Source organism: Macrosteles quadrilineatus, unplaced genomic scaffold (genome assembly GCF_028750875.1).
Source record: "Macrosteles quadrilineatus isolate MER2022 unplaced genomic scaffold, UCM_ALF_1.0 Scaffold_4__1_contigs__length_99947679, whole genome shotgun sequence".
NCBI classification, from domain to species: Eukaryota; Metazoa; Arthropoda; class Insecta; order Hemiptera; family Cicadellidae; genus Macrosteles; species Macrosteles quadrilineatus.
The window spans coordinates 79,341,101-79,366,218 of NW_026542597.1; the positions used below are offsets into that span (position 1 = coordinate 79,341,101).

Sequence of the window (25,118 nt, forward strand, 5' to 3'; positions counted from 1 at the left end):
TTTATTCTGTCTGTAAATTATTTACAATGCATGAATTCATTGAATTGTATTGAAATTTCACTCATTCGTTGCTGATTCTCAGAAATTGTATTATGAATGTCTTTGATTGATAAATTTAATTGAATTGAAGGGAAATTTTGTTACTTTAATAACGTAAGTACATAATAAGGGACGTTCCTTCTGAGTAACAAATGAATTATTCAATTCTTTTAAAACAGTGACACACACTTTGTGCATATTTTAAACTGAAAATATAAATACAAGGTGAGTGTAGAATGAAGTGAGATGATCTGTGTAGCTTTGTTACTGACCGATCAGCTGTTTCTTAGCCAGGACCATTTATTTTAAGCCTAATGATCAAGGATCAGCTGTCCGAGAGCCTCACTGGCCTCTTCTCAACCTTACTCCAAATGATCTATGTCAAGGTCACTGCGAGGAAACTTTGTTGCTTAGAGGCGGCAGATACTTAAATACATCCCTGGATGCTAAGAGGGGTGCTCCTGGATATTAGTTTTCTTGTAACAGTTGTACCGTATTGAATAGTGAATCTGCATCCACTAATCTCCAGTACTGCACGTTTCACATGGGTTTTAAATAGGCAGTTGGAGTTTTTGGTTAATTGGTAGAAAACGACCAAAGATAGACAATGGGTTTAAATTTAAAAGCTGTTTGTTTTTTGCAAGACCTTCAAATGAACATATGTTCATGTATGTGTATGACCCATTTGACATATGTTGCCATTTAATTTTTTTTATTTACAAGGCTACCAACATAAAAAAATAAAATCATTGAACAAATATTCAGTTTTTAAAATGTTGACATGTCGCATTTAAACTCAAAGCTAAACTCACGGGGGTTAAGAATTTTCAAACAGAATAAAAATAAGTTTAATGGTTTCGAAGATACAGGGTATTCTGTAAATATCAATATTTTCCATACAAACGGCCGTTATTTTGAAACGGATAAAGATAAAGGAGTTCTGATTTCACTAAATTGTTTGCCTAGTCTAGAGCTACTGATGCATAACATGACATATGTTTACATTTGAAAACTCTGAGATTCAAACCCATGACCCCCAATTTCTCAAACACCCTGTATTTTAAGTATGGTAAAAATATTTGTATGTTGTTCCTTGGGTATAAATTAGTAGGGAATAGTTTTGTTTCATCTCTGTATGTCAAGCTGTTTGTAATCTGTTTAGGACAGCTTAGAAGACTTAACCTGTAACTTTTAACTTAACTCAGAGCAATAAAAAATTGTAAATTAATTCAAAATCACGGATTTGAAGTCACAAAGTGAAGCTGGCTGCTAGTTTATCTTACTGTAATAATTTCAAACAACAATGAGCAATGCAGGTTTTTAAAACCAAGATTAGTATGGTTTTATTATGTTTATTGATCAATAACTGTGTAGGTTCATAACATAAACAAAATAATAACATCGTATAGATATTTTATATCTACAATAGATTTTATAATTAAAGGCCCTGTCATATCACAGTATTTTTTATAAAATAGTAGTAACATTTTGAAGTAGTAAAGCAATAATAATATAAAATACATCTATAAAATTTTTGATTTAAGGACATTATATTTAAGATACCAGTTTCCTTTGACAAAAATAATCCTATTAAAGCTAATTTATTTGACTATGTTTGGCATATTTCATTAACTGCACTTATTATGACTAAAAAAACCATCATTTAGACTAAACGTATTAATCCAGTATTGCATTTGAGTATTTACCGGTTATTAAACAAGTATGTAGGATCTAACAATGACAATTACTAACTACACAGTACCTACTTTTTGCAAATTAGTCATTTAGTAGTAATACAACCCATTGATATTTCAAATTTAATATGTTTAAGCACCTATTGGTATTCTTGGGTTGAGTAAAATACTAGGAAATGTTTTTAATATATTTTGGTTCTTAAGTTTTTTTTAGTTAAAAGGCACATGCTATAGTTATCACAGCGTTGGTGCTGCATACACATCATCTACAAATTTAAAACCATATGTAGGGTGTGTAATAGTGTAAATTAATTATAAAAGAGCAATTTAGCTTGTAAATTTCTCTTGTTTTTTGTTCATACTAACACTCATAGGATTATTTCTTTAATCACAATATTTGGATCAAATTAAACAGTTTAAAAATTACTATTGAATCATGGCAGTGAGAAACTAAAAATATTGCTAGGCAAGAAACTTGTATATCTAAGATAAAATATAGCCATCACCAAATCATTAAAATAACAACGAACAATAATTCACTCAAACATTAAACACATAATTTGAGAACATGCACTGATTTAACCAGGGAAAGCAGGGAAACTTGTGAACACTTCCTCTGCATGAGTGCAAGAACTATGTACCAATAAATGCCACAGTTTTTAATTAATTGTTAAATTATATCTACATTCTAAAAACACAGTGTTTCAATTTTAAAGTTGGAAAAGGAATCAACATTTGTATGATAACAATGTAAATACAATTTTAAGACTAATTTATTCTTTGCATATTCTCTCTAAACTTGTTTGGGAGCTACCCTACAGGATGCAGAGTGTACACGGCAATCCATTTTTTCTATATAACCTTTTTAAGTATAACCTGCTGCAACTCCTACACTTAATACTTTAATACTGTTAATTGAAATGGCGACCATACGAAGGTAGGTATTTTAAGCCAAGTTTGAATGGAGATGAGTGTAGAATGAGTGGCGCGATCTTCTAGTCTTGTTCCTGAGTGGCATTGGAGAAAAAATAAAAGAAACATATAAAGAATCCAAACGTTTAAAAAAATCATAAAATACAAGGTGTTCTGTGTAAGAAAAATTGAAGTTGTCAGCCACATTGGAAAATGGTTTTCATATTGTCTAAATTTGAAACCATTCCAAAAACATCTTAAAAAGGGGTATGCCCCATAGTTAACTGTCCTTCTCATAATAATTAGTTAAGCTTTTGGCGAGACATCCTGTATATGAAATAAACAAGCAACCAACGATCCAAAGGTGATTTAAAGAAAATATAACCCCACCACTATAGATGATGAGGCCGGAAAAGAACGATGCAGACGACCACATGAATAAGGTGAAGTCGGCTGTTATATTGCTATCTCTTAACCACTTTTCATTTTCCTTTTCTCAAGTTTATTTTTTTTTGTTTTTCACATTACTTCAGGCTAGATCTAGGGGTTATTATCTCATTATTACTTAGATCAAATCCATTGGTGATTTGGTGGTATCTGCACCTGGGAAACCAGGAACCGGAGTCCCGCGCTCTAACCACTAGACCAGCTCGCTCCCCAAGTTAAATTGTTAGTCCGTCAATATAAAATAGGACAGTAAAAATATCAAATGTTTGAAAAAATCAAAACAATATAGTTACTAGGCCTATAAGTAAAAACTTTTAACAAATGTACACTACCAGGAATAGGTAAGCCTGTTTTTCTAAAACAACGGTATTTGCAAGCCAGTGAGTGAAGAGAAAAACAGTATATACCAGTGCTGTTTCCTAAAACGTGTCTATTACAAAAAAAAGTACAAACCAAAACCCTGTCTTTGTTTCCAAATAGTAAAATCATCTTTGGTGAACATGAGATGTTTTAGAGTGATTTTACAATATTCTAAGGATTCGAAGGAACCTTTCAAAATGTATTATTAACCCCCTCAGTGCTACGGCGTCGCTACAGCGACAAAGTTGTTATTGACTTCAGTGCAAGCAACTCTTTATTACCATATAGTAAACTTACAACAATGGCATGGATAATAATTTATTGGCTGGTTAAAACGTCAGTTCAGCCCGAAAGCTTCAAATTATCAATCACCGGTACATTTTGCTCTTTCACTATCACTAGCATTCACCTGTTTTACGATTTATTTTTTATTTCAATTTAGATCTACACAAAGATTGAAAGAAATGGCTGGATTTGCAATTTGCCTATTATCTTGAATACAGATTAGATGCAATTTTATTTTATCATACTGTACTTATTATAGTTGTAAATTGTCAAATGTAAATTGTCAAATGTAAATTGTTACATTTGAATTATTTAGTGTGTGAGGGTATAAATATTGTTAACAAGGTTAACAATATTCACAATACACACAAACACAATATTCAAGGTTTCTTGCACTGAAATAGATTTAAATGTAATGGAATGAATTTTACCCAGACACATTGGTTCAAATCGCCTTGGACTTTTCAGGAAGGCTGGACAAAGAGTCATTTTTTAGGGTAAAGAGCACTTAGAGGATAAATACTTAATGCTACGGGGAACGGAATTGAAAGTTGAAATTAGATTAATGTGGACAGACAAGACGATGCAAAAGAGGTATTCATTGGACGATCATAGCTTGATAGGCACACTAGGAGTTCCTTTGACACCAAGACCTGTGACCTTGAAAGAATACCCTGCAAGAGGATATTTTTCCTCCAACTCCTCTGTAAAACCCTGTTTGGCTGATGTTACATACAGATCTTCAAGATTTGGGCCTCCGAAACACACTGAAGTCACTTGGTACGAAGGAATCTGAAGGGTGAATTTCAGTTCTCCTGTGGTTGGGTCGATTCTCAAAACCTGGAAAGAAGACATTAGTTATTCTGGTTTTGATTGCTGTTGGTGTTTAGTTTATTTTTATTATTGTCACTTAGGACATCCAAAGACTCTTGGACAGTTCATCTTATTGACATTTTATTGAGCCTTAAATTTGCAGGGAGGTGATCCTGGTATGTGAGCAAAATGAAAAACAGAAGTTGGTATGTAAGTGGGTAAGTGGTTAAAGAACTCAACACATAAATCTTCGCAGACTGGTTAGGCAAGTAGATTGATTGTATGAGAATATCTTTTACAGATATTTTTTTTAGAATACAGGCTTAACTGAATGGGAAAGACTCCATTCCAGCAAAAGAATCTAAAAATATTTTACACTATTAAAATGTGTGGGTATAAAGTATTTATTATTTATGAATGGAGTATACATTATTTTGTTTTTGTGCGAGAGTGGGATCCTACCAAAACTAAAAACCTATAGGCCCCAAGATCTAAGGTACAAAGAATTGCCTTCTGGACACAGTCACTAGTTTTGAGGATGAGTGTTTTTAAATTCAATTGGTTAACGTTATGAGCTCTAACTACTGAGGATGGTTTCAAACTTGTACTGCTAAACTAGGTGTGAGGTCCTTTTAGCTGCATATCCCTCTACCCCATGGATTGGGCTGATAATGACAATTAGATTACTAAACACAAAATACTACTGACCCGAGCTCCCATAAAGCAAGCCACCCATAACATTCCTTCACTGTCTATGGTCATTCCATCAGGGAAACCATCGATGTTATTTTTCTTGAAGCAAAAAACTTGTTTTCCATTTGCTGCAACAAACAGGTGAGTGTAGATAGGAGTGAGATTATCTGTGGGTAGTTTTGTCACTGACAGAGAACAGCTGCTTCTTAGCCAGGACTATTTGTTAAAAACCCAAAGTTGAAAGATGCTGGGTCCAGTTTTGAACTAAATCAAGGAAAAAACTATATAAAACTGAACTACTGTGTTAACCCAAGGCCCCGTGCTAGAAAAACAGGCCATGCTGCAGGATCCATGACGTCACACTAGTGGATGTGGATAGATTTGTTGATAGATTCACTGCAATATCCCATATGTTTTAGGTAAATAAGCTGGTTGTTTTGTTAGTCAGATTTTAACGAAAAGATTTTAGTACAACTATATACCACTGTGACGTAATGTTGCGCTGCCCGCGCTGCAACATGCCCTGTTTTTCTAGTGGGGCCTTGGTTAACCAAAAAAAATTGATGAACATTTCAATATTAATTTAGAATACAATAACTGATCCAAAACAGTTGTTACATTCTCTGTCAGACCATAATCAGCAGCAACAAAAATAATACATAATAACAAAAATAAATAAAAAATAACAGTTTGGGTTAAACTTATAACATAAAATAATGAACCTATAACGTTAATTATTTCAAAAGTAACGGGTACCGGTACTAAATTGCAATTTTAATTGGAATAAACATATTAACAAAGTTAAGGGCAAAATGAATTCAGGAATTAGATTCGGGAAGAAGATTATCTAAATTCTGTGATTCAGAATTTATATTAAAAGTAATATTTTTTAGATTGATTCATTCACATATTTTAGGACACGGAGCAACTTTGTGTATTTTAGATCATATACAGCTTTGGTATTGTAGATTATACGCGACTTCTATTTAAGATAATGTAATTTAGAAAATGTGTGATTCTGTATTGATATGATTTGCAGTTGGACATCAACTTACAAATGGTCCCACTGGTTTCATCGTAATCATAACTGTCGATTCCATACTTTAATGAGTCTATGTAGTACATCTTCTTCTTATCCAGACTCCAGGCTAGTCCGTTAGATATTGACACATTTGACAAGTGTTTGACTACCTTCTTGTCGTGTTGTAGCAAGTAGAATGATCCTACTTCCTTTGTGTGGTCTTCTTTCTTACTGCTCATTGTTCCTGTGATAGAAAATTAATGTTTAGATAAGTTAAGTAACCATAACAAAGAACTTATAGAAATTCTGCCAGATTCAATTTCATACAAAGCTATCATAAACTCGGTAAATAATTTACTAAATATGTGGTTGTAAGAAAAGGGTTTCATTAATTATCAATACAGTTTATGTAGTGTAAAAATAGGAAACTGGACAGTGACCATGCAGACTTCATGTACTCATCTTAGAGCTCATAGAGGCTATAAATAACAAATGTTTTCATCACAGTTGACACAGTTCTACAATTTTTTTCTAACATTAAATTGAATCAATTAAAATAGCAATAAAAATATACAGTAAGACGGTTAGAGACCAACATAAAAGTTGTGGTTATGAAAATAAGGTTATAAAGGGGCAGAAAACTGTATTAGCACCAGTGAAATTTCTTATTTTTAAAGGGAAAACGTAACCATGCCAGACACAGTAAACAGTCCCTTAAGAGGGTTCCACCCACCGGCTGGTTACCGGGAAAACATCGTCCTACAAATTAGACCCTCGTGGCATTATTAAAGTGTTTATTGAGTTGAAATGAACTGTAAATATTCACCAAGATTCAAACTATGTTTTGGATGAACTCAAACTTACACATTTTCTATTTATGTATTTACAAAATAATCTTGAAATATCCGTAAATTTCAAAATTTGTCTTTTAAATATGCGATTTTAACTTTTAAATAATCGTTAAAAATTAATTTGTCTTCCTCCAATTTAAGCTCTGTTATGTTATGTTTTTGGTGTCATTGAAAAGAGCGTAACGTGAAGTTGTGCAGGAAACTTTTTTTAGGGAAATAATTAGAAAGTGAGGCCCTGGGGCCCTTTAAAGTTTCATATTCCTCCAAAAGATTAAAATGGAAGGTCATGACTGCGATGCGGAAGAAGGTCAGCCTTAAATAAAATAAATAAACGTGCCATGTTTGATTAAAATATTTCCATAAACAAGCAAACTACAACATTTTACAATATTCTCCATAAGAATAGCATGGGAATTTTAAATTTGCTATTTTTTTAAATTTTTGTAATGAACAATAACCGTACAAAAACATTTTGGTATACTAGGGCCTAAATTATTTGTTTTTTAGTACTTTAACCCTCCGAGTGTTATTTGTCGATGCATCGACACATAACACACTTTGTGTAGTGTTTTGTGTCGATGCATCGACTCACAAACACTGTTTACGGCGAAGGCTCTATGACTGACAAAATCGGATTGAACTGGATCGAGTTAGGTATCGTTTTCTTTGACAGATTCAGAGCTTTCTCCGGAGGTCTGTCTCTAAGCGCTTTTCATTTCAGTTCCGAAAATATTGTAGCAGACAGCTGACGTGCGTATTTGTAAACAGCTTGGTTAACCTCGCACCGATGACTGATGTGTTTTATTACGTTTATCATTGTTTTAGTGTTAAAAATCAAAAGTAGTGATATACGTGGTGCATTATAAGAAGATTTAAGTGATTTTGAAGGGCTGGTTGATGATCCTGAAGAAGTAGGTAGTGATATTGATGTAAATTATCAGCCAGATTCCTAGCTATGGTTAGGCTATGCATTCTTTAGCTAAACGCTATGTACTGAAATCTGTTTTTTGCCCATAACTTATTTATTTGTAAATCTACTTCCTTATATTATTATATATTTGTAATCCTCATAAAATTAAGAACAAAGTGGCTATTTTCAAATATTTATAGGCCTATAATTTATACAATTTCATTGAGCGCAAACTTATTTTTTTTTTGAAAATTTTCCAAAAATTTTTTTTTACCTAAAAATTTTTTTTTGAACAAATGTTCCTTATGTTTTATATATAATATTGAAGCCCGTGATTTTCCAAACAAAATGTTATATAGAACAGTATAATTAACATTGTTTTTAAGCTTCTCATATCCGTTTTAATAAAACCTTGCAAATGAGCTAAAAATAGGCAGACATTAAGGCCAAAACAAGGGACACTCGGAGGGTTAAATTAAAAACAGATATCATCAGAGCCAAAAACCCTCCGCATCCCATTTTAATCCCGCTCATGGTTTAAAAATCCCGTTTTCGGGATAATAATTCCAGTTATGAAAACACAACAAACATGGCTGAAAGCTGTATTATATACTTAATTACGCTTAAGTGGTTAGGCTTTGGGTTACCAGCATTGTAGTGTTACTAGTAGTTAGACAATGGGCATTCTGTGTTGAAATAAATGTATTATAAAATACAGAAAAGGACCTAAAAAATAATAAAAACAAAGAAATACAAAAATAGGCTTTAGGCTTAATGTGCTAAGTGTTTACTTAGCGTGTGTTTGTCTACTACAATCTTAGTTCACAAGAATTATTTTGGGCTCATAAATAGAAAAATATACATAATTAAATCAATAAATACTCCATGGGGCTCAAAAGGATTAATAAATAACATAAAGGGACTTAAAGACTTCACAAACAACTACGTTCCATATTAATTTTAATGAGTAAGAAAACACCAATTAGCAGCCTACCTGCCCATAGGCGATTGGAAGGATCACACTTTCCATCATTTATTCTCGTTGGATTGTCACTGCCTTCCAAATTCACAATCACTTCAGGTTTCAAAGACTTTGTGGACAAACCATCCCAATGGACAGTGGCCAAAGAGTTCTTCACAGAAATAACAAACTTAGTTTGTTCACCTTTGACTTTTACTATCAGAGAAACAGGTTGGCCCTCCGAATCTGAAAATTGGACAAGAACCATGAACCTTACATTCTTTATTTCCACCTGCAAGAAACCAGCACAACTGAGAAAACAGGAGACATTGTTAAAATATTTACTTAACATCTATTTGTTTTAACACAAAACAAACTTTTCAGAAAACCATAAGCCACACATAGTATATTTGAATGAAAGGTCTTGATAACAAATTCCCATTAAATGTTAGTTTTTGGATAAGCTCTTTCCTAAGGTTACAAAACTTAATTGAAGAGATTATATTTAATCACGTTTAAAATATTGAATCAGTATTGCAGAGTACCCGTCCTTCGTACGGGGTTGGCATATCCTTATATATAATACGTGAAGGCGATTTCTACAAAACACTACTCCTCCGTTAATAATGGGCGGATTTTTACAAACAACGTGTCAAAATAAAGTATTTTTTGTGTAGACGCCCCCTTTCACCAATTCATGTAGTAAAAATCCTCGGGCTTTGCCCCACAGGCCATCAAAGTTGGAGTTTCTCCCATAAGATTAACATGGGGGAATCTAAATATTTGATTGGAAACTTTGTCCCCACTAATTTGAGAGAACGGTTGGGCGTAGAAACTTGGTAAAGATGTCCAAAGAAAGGTCTTGGTCTGTAGATGAGTTATCAAAAGAAAAACCAAGCAAAATCCCTTAGGACTCTGCCCCAGAAGTCTTTAAAGATCCCTCCACAGAGTTGTTTACATTTTGGCCATGAGAATAATACTTTTCAATGAAACAGCTGTTCATTTTTAAATTGTATTTCAAACAACACATATTTATTGGGAGTTTAATTCTACCAAATAAGTATTTGCAATGTTATTTTCTGATTTTAAAATTGATTTTCTTCTTTATCATGCCATTTTTTGCAATATAACGTTCCATTACGAAATCAGTAGAAAATCCTTTTATCACAGCAATTCTTAAATGATTTCTTGTTGAATTGTCTTATATCTGTTGTACGGGTTGGTGTGTGCCTTTTCGCCACTTTTGCCTATATTTTATCATATTATTCTACAAAATATCAAATATTTATGTAGAAATATCTGCTCTTATTGTGTCTAATAAAATCCAAACTTAGAAACATTGCCTAAAATGGTACCTATCTTGACAAATTATTTGCACCTGCCTATATTACGGACTTTGGCGCACTGAATTAGTAACATTATTGAAAATAACACAACATTTTGGCTGTAAAATATGGTACAAAGAGAAAATACTATTTAAGCAGCTACCGTCATGACAGAAAGGTCATATTCCTTTTAAACTAGATCACATAATCCTTTGACTGGGACGGGTGGCGTCGTCCTGTAATCCAGCTACTAGGAGGTCACAAATTGTGGATATTTATAGGAATGCACTGTGGATGCGATACTCCCTGGTGTGGATTAACGTCCGCACGAGTTAGTACTACGACTACCCGCAGTGCTATCCTGATAATTATACCAATTCATAAATACCAATGCAAAAAAAATTTGGTTCCAATTCAACTACAAACTGTAGGTCCCTTGGTTGCCATTCGCCGTATGGGCTATTAATTAACAGCTGTATCTAAGGAATGTCAGCCTTAGTCACTAACAAGACTTCAAGATCGCGCCACTCATCCTACACTCATCTCCATTCATACTTGGCTTACCTACTATGAATGGTCGCCATAAAAAAACGTATTAAAGGATTAAAGTATTTATCATATACGTTGATTAACAATATGTTAACGTCAATATATACGTAACAGCCATTTTACAGTATTTTTGCTTTTTGGAAATGTTCCATTGCTATGTCATTTGCATTATTTATTGCCAATGAAGCCGCCAAGATCATATGAACTAAGGGGCCCCTAACAGTTCAAGAATAAAAGCCAACTTTACTTCATGTATTCCACTACACCTAACATTCCATAGAGAGATTATATTGACAACTTTATGTTATTGATAAGGCCGAGACAACTAACTGACATCCCCCATGTCAAGGAATTCCAGCTTTATCAGTAACCCCATAGTCAATTTCTCAAAACTATGCTAGAGGGTTCATTCGTTGGCACAGAAGTACGATATGAACTGACGCGACGTGACGAAGGAAAATCAAACTTACACTGTAAACAACACTGTAACGGATATACCTCCCTTTGAAGTTAGAACGTGTCTTCTCAACAAACATATATTTTTTCTCAAACACTGATGAAGTCGCGGAAGTGTTTAACTACAAGATCCACCAATACGATTTAAATACTATTTAAAGGTTCTACCAAAGGAAGAGATACCATATAACATACTAATAATAACTCCGATGACGTACAGGATAGGAAATATTTTAATCATTGAATGAACAACCAAATTTGGCAACTAACGCAATATTGTTAAATTGTTTTTACACTTATTACTCTTTGAACAATGTTAAATGCTCAAAATATGTATATTTCACCCAATTCATCGCAGTTAGATGAATTAACGTAAGCCTTGAAAGTAACCGTCGATTTCGACGGGTTTCCCCTAGTAATTATAAAATGCTTATTGCAGTTATACTCGAGCTTTGCATTTCTAATGGGGGAGGACACAGTTTGATAAAATTTGCTTCTTTATATTTATGGTATACAATAGTATTACACATTTACCATAGCTATAATGTTCTACCACTTCACCTAAACAATAAAGAAATATAAATCTTTAAAAATGCGAATAAATATCACAAATTTTCATGAAATTAATAACATAAACATAACTGTAAACAATCCTGATTTGACAGTTCTCATTGTGTATCACAGTTTTTTGTTGCTGCTTAGTTCAAATTAGTTGTTTTCATAAATACAAAAAAAATATAGTGCTGCACCCTGTTGGTAAATCTTGTAACTTTTTCATTCTTTTGCATATCATAGAACCAACTTTTTTTGTTGAAACAGCTGACTAAATTCATTAATTCCCTTTAAATATGAATACGCATAAGGTTAACATGGGGAACTGCAGAGGGTATTTACTCAGGGGAGGTATAGAAGAGGCTACGATGACAGCTGAGGGCTTCTTATTAGCTGAGGAATCGCCATTACCGTAACAAAACGTTCGCTAGCCGTCGGCCTCGGTGGTCTAGTGGTTAGCGTGCCGGGCTGATATACTGTAGGTCCCGGGTTCGTATCGGAATCTTCAAACAAACACACAAACTTTCACACTTATTGAGCGGAGCGAGCGGAGCTCTTTGGGATTAACTTCAATGCAACAAATAAAGAAACATCACTCAATAACGGCTGAACGCATTTCAGACAAACTTAACAAAATTACTTAGACTAATAGTAAGATGGTTTTTAAACAAACAAATTTCAATTAGATAATACTAATACAATTTAAAACGAACTTAAAATTTCCAATTTTTAACATTAGGCTTATGGGACTAAAGTACCCATGATAGTTTTTTTGTTTACAAGAAAAATGTAAATAAGAGAATCATAAGGTATTTCTGAACTTTCTAGACTTTTCTTTTATACGTCTTTAAACCATTCCTATGATCTTAATAAACAATACCGTTAAAACATTTTTTAAGGCGCGGAATCCACTGCAAATTGCGAAAATATACATAATTACTTTCTCAATACGCGGAGCATATCGCAGTGACAACTTACTCCTGGGCACCTATTTGTGTTGCCAGCTAATTAGAAACGGCCAATGTTAGAAATCAGGATTTAATAAGCGATATATTGAACCGCATCGAAATCGATATTTAATCCGATAATACCTCACAGGTTATATTATGTTGAATTACATCGACGGTACAGTAAATTATCACACTTATTAATAAAACACAGATTGAATACTGATATAATTTAGGCACGTGGGGAAGGTAGGTCGGGGTAAATGAGTATTCGAGAAGCCTACATTTTAGCCATCTTATTTTATTGTTCACTAAGAGTCTTTTTGTAGTTTTTATGTTTTTACACATTGAAATACATGATTAATAATTCAGTTCATTTTAGTCTTTTAAAGGTGTTTTACATTATTGAGCCTAGCATTAAAATAACCATACATTTTTCGTAGGCCTATGTTTTATCTTTGACTATCAATACAACTAGACATTCCATCCCCATGTTATAATTTGTAGCTAGCTTTTTCATCAAAATCTTCTGTATCCAATGGTCAATAGTTTTATTAAGGCCAGTATTAAAATGTTGTCTCTAAATCGTCCCAATAATGGTAGAAGACCTACATTCCAGTTACATTACAATCATATCCTCCATCAAGAATACTTTTTACTGTATTAACAATCATAAATTATTTCCAGCAAAGAAAACTGAGTTTAACCGATTGCAAGGGTTGAAATGAAGACCAATGTTGCACAGTTGAATTTAAATGTCAAATTTCCCCTCCTGAAGTTATACCTTTAACCTCAATTTTTAAATAGTTACTGTTTTTTTATATGCTTAAATACTTTAACCGATTGTAAGGGTGAAAAATGAAGTCCAATGTTTTTGTTGTAGGCTACAGTTGAATTTGAATGTCAAATTTCATTTCTCTTTTTTATACTTTAATGCCCTTTTTGGGTGTTAATATCAGATTCCAACTACTGTAACATTTCCCTGGTCAAAACTACCATAATGCACTTCTGGAAGAGGTATCTGAATAACAAGATGGAGTAAAAACAAATTTGAATTATTATAATTTTAATCAATAAAACAAGCATTTGTACATCTATTGACTTTTTTACATTTAGTTACTTATACAAATATCAAATCACGTTTGTTCCGCTCAACTGGCTTTCACCTCTCTGAAAGCAACCCTAGTAATATTAGTAAGATACGTCAGCTGTAACAATTGTTTTGACTATAACCAGTGGGGGTTCTAGGGGATGGGTGGGCGGCTATAGTGGCTAAACCCCCCATTGAAACCTGGAAAAAATTCAACTCACATTTTGTCCTACAAACTTAAGGAAGGATTTTGGAAACATTTCTATATGTTTAAAATTGCTGCAGAAAGTCTTTCAACGGCTTTAAAAATAGGTAGACATTTTTTTATACTCCCAGACCCTCCTTCTTTCTAAACTCCTGGGCTCCCAGGCCCATTACCCCCCCCCCCCCCTTTGACAAGGACCTAGAACCGCCACTGTTTATATTAACTGTCTGTTTACTTTTGACCGGTAAGATTTTCTTTGTTTACATTACCTTAAAGTGTTTTTAATTTTGATTCTGCCAAACAACTAATTAAAAATACATATAGGCCTACACCTAAAATATCTTTATTGAAATGAACAATAGGTGGGAGTATAACTGTCTTGTACAGTACATTTGAAGAACCAAATTATTCTCTCCTGTATTATCAATCCATTGCAAAACATAGGCAGAGCAATTATTTAGTATAAAACTACAATTATCTTTCTTAAAAATGTAACACATTCATTACATGAATTACCAGGATGCGGCCTCATGTCTGCCAATTGAGCGGAAGCAACGATGTAAACAAATAACCTTCTTTAAAAATAAAAATGTTATTAAAAATAGGGAGATTACATCATAAAAACAAAACTAAATTTTATTGATCAATACAAAACCCTATTGTTTTAACCTGTCTTTATAAGCCATTTTCTTGAGTCTTTCCATCTCTTTTTTATTTCCTTGCCATTTACTGGTCTTATGTATAAGTTTGACTCTGTGTATAGAAAATGGCTCAATCAGCAAGCTATCGATGGTTCTATCTCTTGACAATCCTACATGAGTAAAAAAATCTGTCTTTCCTAGGTCCACCACAGCCTGAAGTAAAGTACACTCTTGACTGTGATATACCTAAATCGCAAAGGCAAGATTTATTGAAAACTGCCCTGTACAGGCCTAGGAAATCACTGTATTTATATATAAGATATGCTACTGTTTTTAACATTTGAAATTTAAATTACATAATTCCTGCTTCAGAAATGCTCTATTTACAGACTTTCTTTTACTGTAAATAAACCAATATTTGCTAGAAAACTAATAGAAAGAAAACATACATTTAAGAAAAACATATTTATCTACCTCTTTACCAAAGACAAAACTTCTCTGACCAACAACACACAATCTTAGTAGTAATTTTTTTTTTTATTTTAAAAGAGGTTGGCGGCCTCTTTTAACCTTGCATTTGCCCGTCCACATAGACTACAGATTTGTGCGTGGAACGTATCCAGCAAAGCAAGGCGTGAGCCGGTACAGTACAAAGGTGAACTGTACTGATAAAAGTTAGTGGCAGTGACCAGGATCCGAACCCACGGACACTACTGCCTTGGGCCCGAAGTCCGCGACGCTACCGACTGAGCCACCGACTCACCTCATCTGACCATCTCAATTGACTAACTTATTCATGTTTTGTTTCCAGTTTTCATCCAAAATGTATTAACTTTAACAAATATTAATAAACATAACTAACCATAATCTCTACCAATTTTCAAAATTTGATCTCAATTGTAAGGCTGTCAAAATACAGAGTAAATTTATAACGTCTAATTTCTGCCAATTACGAGGCGTACATCATTCTTGCATAGCTTCTAGGACAAACCAAAGATTGGCGACAACATTATTTGAACACATAATAGGTTACGTACCTTGTTCTTTTTTAGTCTTAACTTGTCTATGGATGACTAGTTTGGGGTACAAAGACCTTTTATCAAATCCTTATTTAAAACATCATATGGTCAAATATCCGACATAAGTCTTCATCAATGTATACATGCAGGTCGACGACACATAAAGTTAACACATTTAAAAACAAAAGTTACAAATACATTTATGATAGGCCGGCCACATTGAATACGGGACAAACCAACGCAGGTTACACAGCGGACACGACAGAACTATCCATTGTCCAGTTGGTGACATTGACCTTGGGGGAGGGGGTACGTCAGCTGATAAAGACTTGTAGTACATTATTTGTATCACTTGTTTAATTTTCATGCCCGTTTTATCAAATTAAGTTAAGTTACTATTCTGATTTCGCTAGTTAAAAAACCTGATTAAAATTGTTAGTTTTAATTTCTATTTGCATGGATCAATATTATTTATTATGTTCATAAAACTTTTAGTCAACATCAACGCATTCTTAAAATCCAGACAGTAAATATGTTTACGGTGACCCGGGTCATTAAATATGACCCGGGATCGATTTACTGTTTCCTTTTGAGGTCCCCAGAGGCAAAAAACACCATCCGTTCAAATTAATATATTTTTATATGTGTCCCTTAGCACTATAACTCGAGCAAAAATTATCTGATTTGATGAAATGTGAAACTCGCAACCACGCCATGAAAATTAGTGTCTTGTATGGCCATACTGTGTTATTCATTCGTAAATATGTTTGTGCTTGTATCGTGTATTTTTTAAAGACTTTATGACGACCTCCTAGCAGCAACAACACGTCTTTAAGGCTTGACAATGACACCATGAGTGTCGAAACCGGTCGCCATCCAAACGACAGAGGATTACAGTGGCAACAATAAGGTATATTTTCCTCTAGAATAATGCCAAAACTGTTTAGGTACTATAATCCTAATCACTTTATAGCTCTGGAGATTCTAGTATATAGGTAGTACTTTTGAATGTGTTTGGGAAGATAATCAAATACGATAATAGCAACAAACTTTTTGTAGGACATCCGGTATTCAGGGCCGGATTTAGCATTTTTGCGCCCCTAGGCCCAAAACAATTTTCCGCCCCCTAGTCTGGTCACAGTTACTTTCTTTCAAACCTTTATTAAAAACTATATCACTTAAGTTAATTGCTTGAATATCACTCTTCGTCGGAATCGTTGCATTGCAAGTTTTTTTTTTAGAATTGACTTGTTTAGCATTAACAAAATGTCGTCTTAAACACTTTTAGCAAATTTATGCCTTTACTAAATGCTCACATTTGTGGCCGTATGGCCGCCGTGGGACTCAACTGAAACAAAACAACTCAACTCACTGAGCATTCATGCAAAAAAAAAACATGGCCATTGATTCCAATTCAGGGTCAAAAACATTAACTCCATACAGTACGTGATACCATAGATATAGATTATACATACTCCTTTAGTAGATTTGTCATCGTTTTGGATTAGCCTAGCTGAAAACAATTCTTTTTATTTAAGGAGTATGTTTTATCTATATTTAAACCTAGTTTATCCAAAATAAAACAATCTAATCATTAAAAATAGGTCGTCTCCTGTTTATATTAAAAGAAATTAAAACCCACATCATAGAACTAACCCTAAAATAATAGAAACAAAATTACGTGATAACTAACATCAAGTGTCACCAACATAAACTAGACATTGACAAATTTTGAATTAACAATGTCATGAGAAGTCGACTTGAGTGAGTTACATTTAACCTATGGTTGTACTGCATCTAGGCTTTGACTATTCAATGATCTAGGTTATATTTCCAAAGCAAAACAGAGCAATATTCCGGCCAACAATACCGAACCTTAGGTCTGAGGAGAAAATTACAGCATTAATGGTGCTTTGAAGGGTATTGCATTTTTCTAAAATCTAATGCAAACTGAAATTAATATTTTTTCGTAAATTTTAAAGGTAAATTCATCGTTGTTTTGATATTCAACACAACCTATTATATATTTTTATTACTTAATAGATTTTGTTTTGTGAAGTGAGGGTGGTAACAATGTCTACCACGCATGCGCCCCTAATCACTCTGATCAGATAGTACCGAGCCCGAGCCAGCATACTGCATAGTGGCAATGCAGTGGCAATACGATGCGTACCGCTAGGGCGCTCGTCAACGTCAACATCCCTACAGCCTACTCCCGTATAACCGGTGTTCGCTCACAATTTTGTAACGAAATTGATGCGTAGTTCTGGAAAATAGTTTAAGTTTCCTAACAATTATTTCTTCTTATGAACCTCAGAATCACAACGCTTAAACAGGCAGTTTTTTTTATCAACTAAGACTATTTATTTTCATTTTTAGATATTAAAAAAATCCTCTCGGTCGTGCGCCCTCTGGGACCTTGCGCCCATAGGCCCGGGCCTACCGGGCCTATTGGGAAATCCGGCCCTGCCGGTATTCAAGTTGTGTTCTAGACACAAAATTCTGAATTATTTTAATACAAGTTTATGGTGGACAAACACCTAAAATTAGAAAAGGTAAGAATCACAAAATTTATGATTTTGGAATGTGACACACAAAGGATCTATGCATCCTGTCAACTTCAATAATCATTTTAGCTGGACCTCTCACACCAAACTCCCATGAGTTGCAGACGAGACCTGACCATTTGACGGAATTTGAACCCTCATTCTCTGGGGCCCTGGGGCTGTCTCCTGATTGGATCTGGGAAAAACCCCTCAGACTGCTCGATTAGTGATCATTACCTTTAAACAGTCTTAACAAAAAATCACTTTGGTTTGACAAGATTTATCCAAAGCGTAATACCTTTGTAATACTTTACGATAGTCCTATACTGGACTCCTAAATTGCAGCTCATTTCAAGTAAATAGCTGTAAACTAATATCGTTGAGTTATACTGTATAACTCAACTGTATTGAGTATAACCATTGTAGGCTTAACAATGGTTATACTCAAAAAGATACAGTACAGTAGTTGTAAGTGTAAGATTGGTTATGTTACTCCCTTGTCTAAATTACAGCCTTTGTAGCTCAAATAGCAAAATATGGTAATATGTTAGCAATAAAATATATTCTTACCAACTTCAACAACATGGTGCTCGTCGGTCTGGGGCCTATAGCTATGGATGGAATGTTTAAAAATGTCAACGTAGAAAAGAGTCTGATTCTCTTCATCCCAATAAGGTCCTTCTCCAAGGTCAAGAGCTGGGCCGATTGGAGTGACAGTAGGAGCCATCTAATACAAGTTATTTATATATTAAAAGGAATTCAAAACTTAATATATTGTAAGAGTGTAACTACAGGCTGATATTGATGTAAAACTAAAACCTGCTTTTCAAAATGAACAAGTAGGCTTAATAAGTTAAGTTAACATTTATCTATCAATACCGTTGACAATTGAATACTGAAGTTGACATCAGTTTTTCCACACAACCAAAAAGATATACCCGCTCACTGGGTCCAGAAATCCCGTTTTATCCCGCAAGATTTTCGTTCAATTATGAGTGTTATATCGTGTTTAAATATAGTAGTTTAAACATTGCTATCATATTTTGCTACAGTAATTTTAATAATTTTAGGTAGTTAATCGCTAAAATAAAGCATTAAAAATAAAAACGTCTTAGCCAAAAATCCCGTTTTAGCCAGCATCTCGTTTTCCGGGAATAGCTCATGCTCTAAAAATCTTGTTTTCTGGATAATAATCCAGTGTATGGAAACACTGGTTGCGACCCATTAAATAACATTGAATTAAATGTTATGTAGACCAGCTGTCGCAAAATCTTTTTGGAAATTATTGCGACTAGGATGACCAAAAAAAAGAGTACCATAGTAATTTATATAGGCTATCATTAGAAACTAGATTTTTACCTGAAAACAATGATGCAAAGATTTTTCTGCTGTCACAAAAACTGAATAAAATACGATCGTTTTAATTTTTTTGTTTTTTTTTTTACTGGTAATGCCTCTTGTTTGCTGGTTTCTGTCGCCATTACTATGAATTGACTAAATACAAACAAGAACGATTGAAAGGATTGTCTAGGGAAGAAGAAGAAACCTAAAGATGACAAACATTAAGTTTATGCAAAGGTAGGTAGGTTGGTTAGTTATGCGGATTCGTGACTGTATTAAGTCCTTTGAAGGTAGGTTAGATTAGGGAAGTTTAAGTTTAGGTTAGGCCTATAATAAATCCAGTTGTTGATTTATGTCATCTCCAGACTGTTTTTGCACTGTATAAAAAGTGTAAAACAGTCCCATAATCTGGAGAAAACATAAATCAACAACTTGATTCATACCTCGCGATTGAGATACCTCGTATGCTCTTGCCCCATTTAACTTATGCTCTTACCCCACCTCACCCTAGGACTAGCCTACTTGAATTAACTTATCTAAGTGCTTACTTGTCTAAGTGCGGGTTTTGAGGGTAATAAGTTATTTGCTTTAAAATGGCATATAATCAATCAATAAACGTGACTTGGGCTATCAACTTTGATTTTACAGTGTAACTTTAGCACTGAAGTGCAAATCCACCCGCGGTAAAAATCTAGTTTCTAATGATATACAAATTACTATGGTAGTGTAGCCCATTAAACAAGAACTCAGGTTAATTGGTGAACAAGACAACATAAACAAGGCCAAACAAATTAGAATTAGGTAGGTGTACCAATAGAAAGGTTCAGGCTTCAACTATTTTAGACAGACAGTAAAAATGTTCTGGCTGCCATAATAAACAACTACGGAGGAGGGAAATAGCCACACCTATGAATAAAAACTAGAAACTACTTACCTACGTTAAATTAAAATTATTAATAGGACCTAATGCTTTTGATAACGAATCACTTATTTTCTTAATTTCTAGTGAGTGAGTAAGAGAGAAGAGAGAATCAGTCTCACTATCAGTCAGCGATCAGTACTAGCACTAGCAGACAACAGAGAACAGACAGCACTGACAGCTGACAGCGAACGATCGTGACAGCGACAGCAGACAATGCCGCAGGGCACAGACGACTAGACTAGAGTAGAGTAGAGAGACGAGAGAGCAGAGGAGATATTGACACCACTAGAGCGGAGGCTGGTCTGTACCCCCCCTCCCCCCCCCCCCCGTGGGAATTTTTGAAATATACATTTTTATTTTTGTGTTCGTATTGACATGTACTTTAAGGATTTAGGTGTTTGCCACTTGTGAATTACAGCATGTTCCGGAAAACACAGAAATATCATGAATATATATATATTTGTTTAATGGCTTTTCTTTAGCGAGTTCGTTTGGCTCTTCAACCCGACCGATTTTCATGACTGAGGTCTCAAATTGAAGGTATTAACGCACAGATTTCACATCAAGCATCGGCATATAGTTGCCTACAGTCCCACTCGGCTTATACGTAAACAAAATTTTTTCCCATGTATTTCTTATGGGAGTTAAATTTGGTTTTTCTTTTCCGAGTTCGTTTGGCGCTTCTACCCACCCGATTTTCATTATTGAGGTCTCAAATTGAAGGTATGCACGCACAGATTTCACATCAAGCATCAGTATATATTTATCGACAGTCCCACTCGGCTTATACGTAAATTAAATTTACCCCTCATGTATTTCTAAAGGGAGTTAATTATTTCCGAGTTTCTTTGGCTCTTCTACACGTCCGATCTTCATGATTGAGGTCTTAAATTGGTAGTATGCACACATATATTTCACATCAAGCATCATTGTATATTTATCTACTTTATTACTCGACCAAAAAACATAGGTTTGATATATATTTTTTCATTCGTATTTCAATTTAAATTGTACAGTATTTTACCATTTATAATTATATAACCCTATATATTTTGGTCTAAGAATCTTCAGTGAAATACCGGCTTGCATTTAAGATATTAGTTATTCAAATCGGACGGTTTTCAAGCAAACGCAAGGTGAACATCCAACATAAAAAAATTTGTAAGGTTTTTCGATGATTGAATATCAATAGCTCCAGTATTGTTTACGTTTTTTATATGTTTTAGACTCAAAAAAATCAGTCAGTTATAGGCTTTAATTTGAGCTATTGATTGTTTGAATCAGTCGTTTAAGATACTGTATTACAATCAAAAATAATAAATTTTATTATTTCTTGGATATGATATTTATTTTAACGCCGAAGTGCAGCATAGGTCCTTTAGTATAGATTTTTTAGTTTGATTTGATTTGATTAGTTGATTCCTGTGCGTAGGACGCGCCCACAGCAAGTTAGAATTTTAAAATGCAAGTATGGTGTAAACATCAGATTGTTCTCAGTGACATGCAAGCAAATGAAATGAAACGAAGTGAGCAAAGTATTTTGCAAGTACTGTACTTGATGCTTTTGAATAATGCATTATTCTGCTTGAAGTTGAAAACCGTGATAAGAATTCCTAGATGGTCTGTTTATCAGCTGGAACACCTGTACCCGAATCGGTGGAAGACAATTTACTCAATGTAGATAATCTAGGGAAAGCTGCATGCAGATTAGTTGAGGTAAGAGCAATAAGAAATATTTTTCTGGAGTTTTACTGCTGTCCCAGGAACGTGATATTAACCTTGAGAAGCTGATGACATAGCCATTAGATCCAGTACCATGGACATCAGCCACTTTCGATGGATGCCCAACAAAAACAGAAAAGGCCAAACTGCTCCATGCATTGGAGAACAAGGGTATATAGTAGACGAACCTCCCAAGATTGAAGAATGTATGTATGTAATTGACGGTATGGCTTACTTTTAGGTTCTTACTAATATTCCAGAAACCTCTGGTGAACTAGCACAGATTGCCTTCAGCCGTTTTCCGAAACTCAGCAGGATTTACTTTATTGCGGATACCTATTTAGATGTAACTATTAAAAACATTGAAAGAGAGAAGAGGATTCGGAGAAACATTCTTAATGAGATGTCCAAAATCAAGATCCACGGGATTGGAAAAAAATCCTAGCTAATAGTAAAAATAAGAACAACGGGTTAAACTGATAAATAATGAATGGTCTCAGCACAAATATTCATAAATTCAAACAAGCTTCAATACACGTTTCTAGGGCAATGTAAGGTTGTTGTTGGTGATATTTTGAAATTCACCCCCCACCCACAAACAGGGTTGAATTTATTTTTTAAATGGCAACCCATATCAATCGGCACAGTATTTTAAAGAGATTTAAAAAAATAAAATTATTGCCGCAAATCCAATTTTGATACGAGGAAAACGAAGTTTTAGACGTTAATTTTACTGGAACCTTACATTCCAGTAAAATTTACGTCTAAAATGTTTCAATAAAATTTATTTAATTTAATTAGAATCTCTTAAAATCGCTTTCCTAGAGGTACTCTTTAAATCTAATGTTATTTAAATAGATTTAATTAAAAATCAATTCAGGCCAATTTGAAATCCGCATTGCCTGCAGGTTTGCTGCAGCGGGGGTATTTTTTTTTTACTTTTTTTTTCATTTGAAGCCTTTGAATACATACTGAAGAAGTCCATAAAGAATATTGCACCAGTAATTAACGCAGGCTACCCTTTTGTAATTTAAACTAAAACAATTTTTTTATTTAATGGTTTTTCTTTATTTTTCGGAATACGCTGTAATTTAAAAGAAGCAAACAACTGAATTCTTAATCTGGTAGGTAATACCAACAAAAAAAAGTATAAGTCATAAATTCCCACGGGGGGGGAGGGTTTCATATTGGTGGCTCATGGTCTACACTGACAGTGACAAAGACAATGACTTTGCGCTTGCGCAAGACCCCACTACACTATAAAAACAAGTAAAGTGTAGTGTAGTGGGGTCTTGGGTTACGGGGCGGGTCGCTGAATTTTTATTTCAGGATTAGTGTTGCCTACAGTATTATTTTGAGGCTTCTGATGGGCTGAGGGAACATCTTTACCGCAACGATACGGTTGATGTCAACGGCCTCGGCGGTGTAGTGGATAGAGTGTTGGGGTTGGGGTGATGATCCGAAAGTCCCGGATTCGAATCCCACCCGTGCACTATTTTTTTATTGGATTTTTTTCATTAACTACAAGTTTGGTTGGTTTGGTTAGGTTATGACGGTTTAATTTTATAACTAGTGTACATGTTGCTCGAAATCGAGCAATCGCAAAGAAGTAAAGGAGTTATTTAAAAACAAATAACTTATTTAAGAACAAATATAAGTCATAAATTCTTATGAGTTTAAATAAAAGAGTCAACTCAAAGATTACGAGTAACTAATGATAATACTCACAATGTACTTCACAGTTCAATATAATCAACATTTCTTGTAAATATTTTATCCTTTTCAAAAGCTGATCTGGCTTTTAGTGTATTGAACAAATGTTTCCCACTTATAGCCGCAATAGGTTGTTCTTGTTGGTCTTTGTCAATGATAATATAGTCTGCATGGTATCACCCATTTTCGCCAACGTTTAAAAATTTCAGTCTTTATTTTAATAGCACCAAATAACCATTAACTACCTGATTTTCTGCATAACGTCGCTGTCACAATTTTACAATTAACATATGTTCTTCTTCTCACTTTTAATTTCTAACAACAGCTGGAGTTTCAAAACAATGTTTGTTTCCCATGTTAATCTTATGGAGAAATACGAAACCTAAAAGGGCCCCAGGGCCTCACTCTCTAATTATTTCCCTAAAAAGAAAATTTCCTGCACAACTTCACGTTACGCTCTTTCATAGACTTACCAACACAAGTAGACTTCTCATCCCATTGTAAATTTTGAAGCACGTTTTTCGTGTCTAGTTCATGTACGTGACACAAAGGCGCTAGTGTCGATGAAACTTTGTTTCTATTATTTTAGGGTTAATTTCTTGATTTGTGCTTTACTGTTTGGTTATATAACTAGGGGACAAGTTATTGTTTATGATTAGATCGTATTATTTGGTTAAACGAGGTTTTAAATGGCTGTAATAACGGGAAACAAATTGTAAACAAAACACGACCTCTACATAAACCGTACATGAACTAACAATAAAATTGTCTTCAGCTGTTCCATAAGGATGAGAAATCTACTAAGGGAGTATGTTTTATCTATGGCTCTTTCCAATGACACCAAAAACATGTCAATCGGTTCAGTAGTTTCGGAGGAGTAATTGTCACAAAAAACCTGCTTGCGTATTAAATAAGTAAAATAGACAAGTGCACATGTTGCTCGAATTCGAGCAATTATAAAGAAGTACAGGAGCTTTTTATAAACAAATAACTTGTTTAAAAACTAATAACAGTCATAATTTCTGTTGACTATAAAAGAGTGAACTAAAAGATTATTAACTAAAGGAAATATTCACAATTTACATGACAGTCCTATTCCAGTTT

General features: G+C 34.1%; 1 protein-coding gene across 2 annotated transcripts; it reads right to left on the reverse strand.

Annotated features, from left to right (window-relative positions):
• Positions 1-1,385: 1,385 nt before the first annotated feature.
• On the reverse strand, positions 1,386-20,698 carry LOC128992653 (regucalcin-like). 2 transcript variants are annotated; one of them, XM_054416341.1, is made up of 6 exons: positions 20,592-20,698; positions 18,887-19,043; positions 9,020-9,232; positions 6,299-6,508; positions 5,259-5,371; positions 1,386-4,577 (listed from the first exon to the last, which is right to left on the reverse strand). In XM_054416341.1, the coding sequence occupies exons 2-6, from the start codon at positions 19,041-19,043 to the stop codon at positions 4,347-4,349; spliced, it is 924 nt and encodes a 307-aa protein (XP_054272316.1). In that variant the 5' UTR covers positions 20,592-20,698; the 3' UTR covers positions 1,386-4,346. The 2 variants fall into 2 exon arrangements, with proteins under 2 accessions (XP_054272316.1, XP_054272317.1); XM_054416342.1 differs by lacking the exon at positions 20,592-20,698 and adding an exon at positions 19,676-19,767.
• Between the last annotated feature and the right edge of the window lie 4,420 nt (positions 20,699-25,118).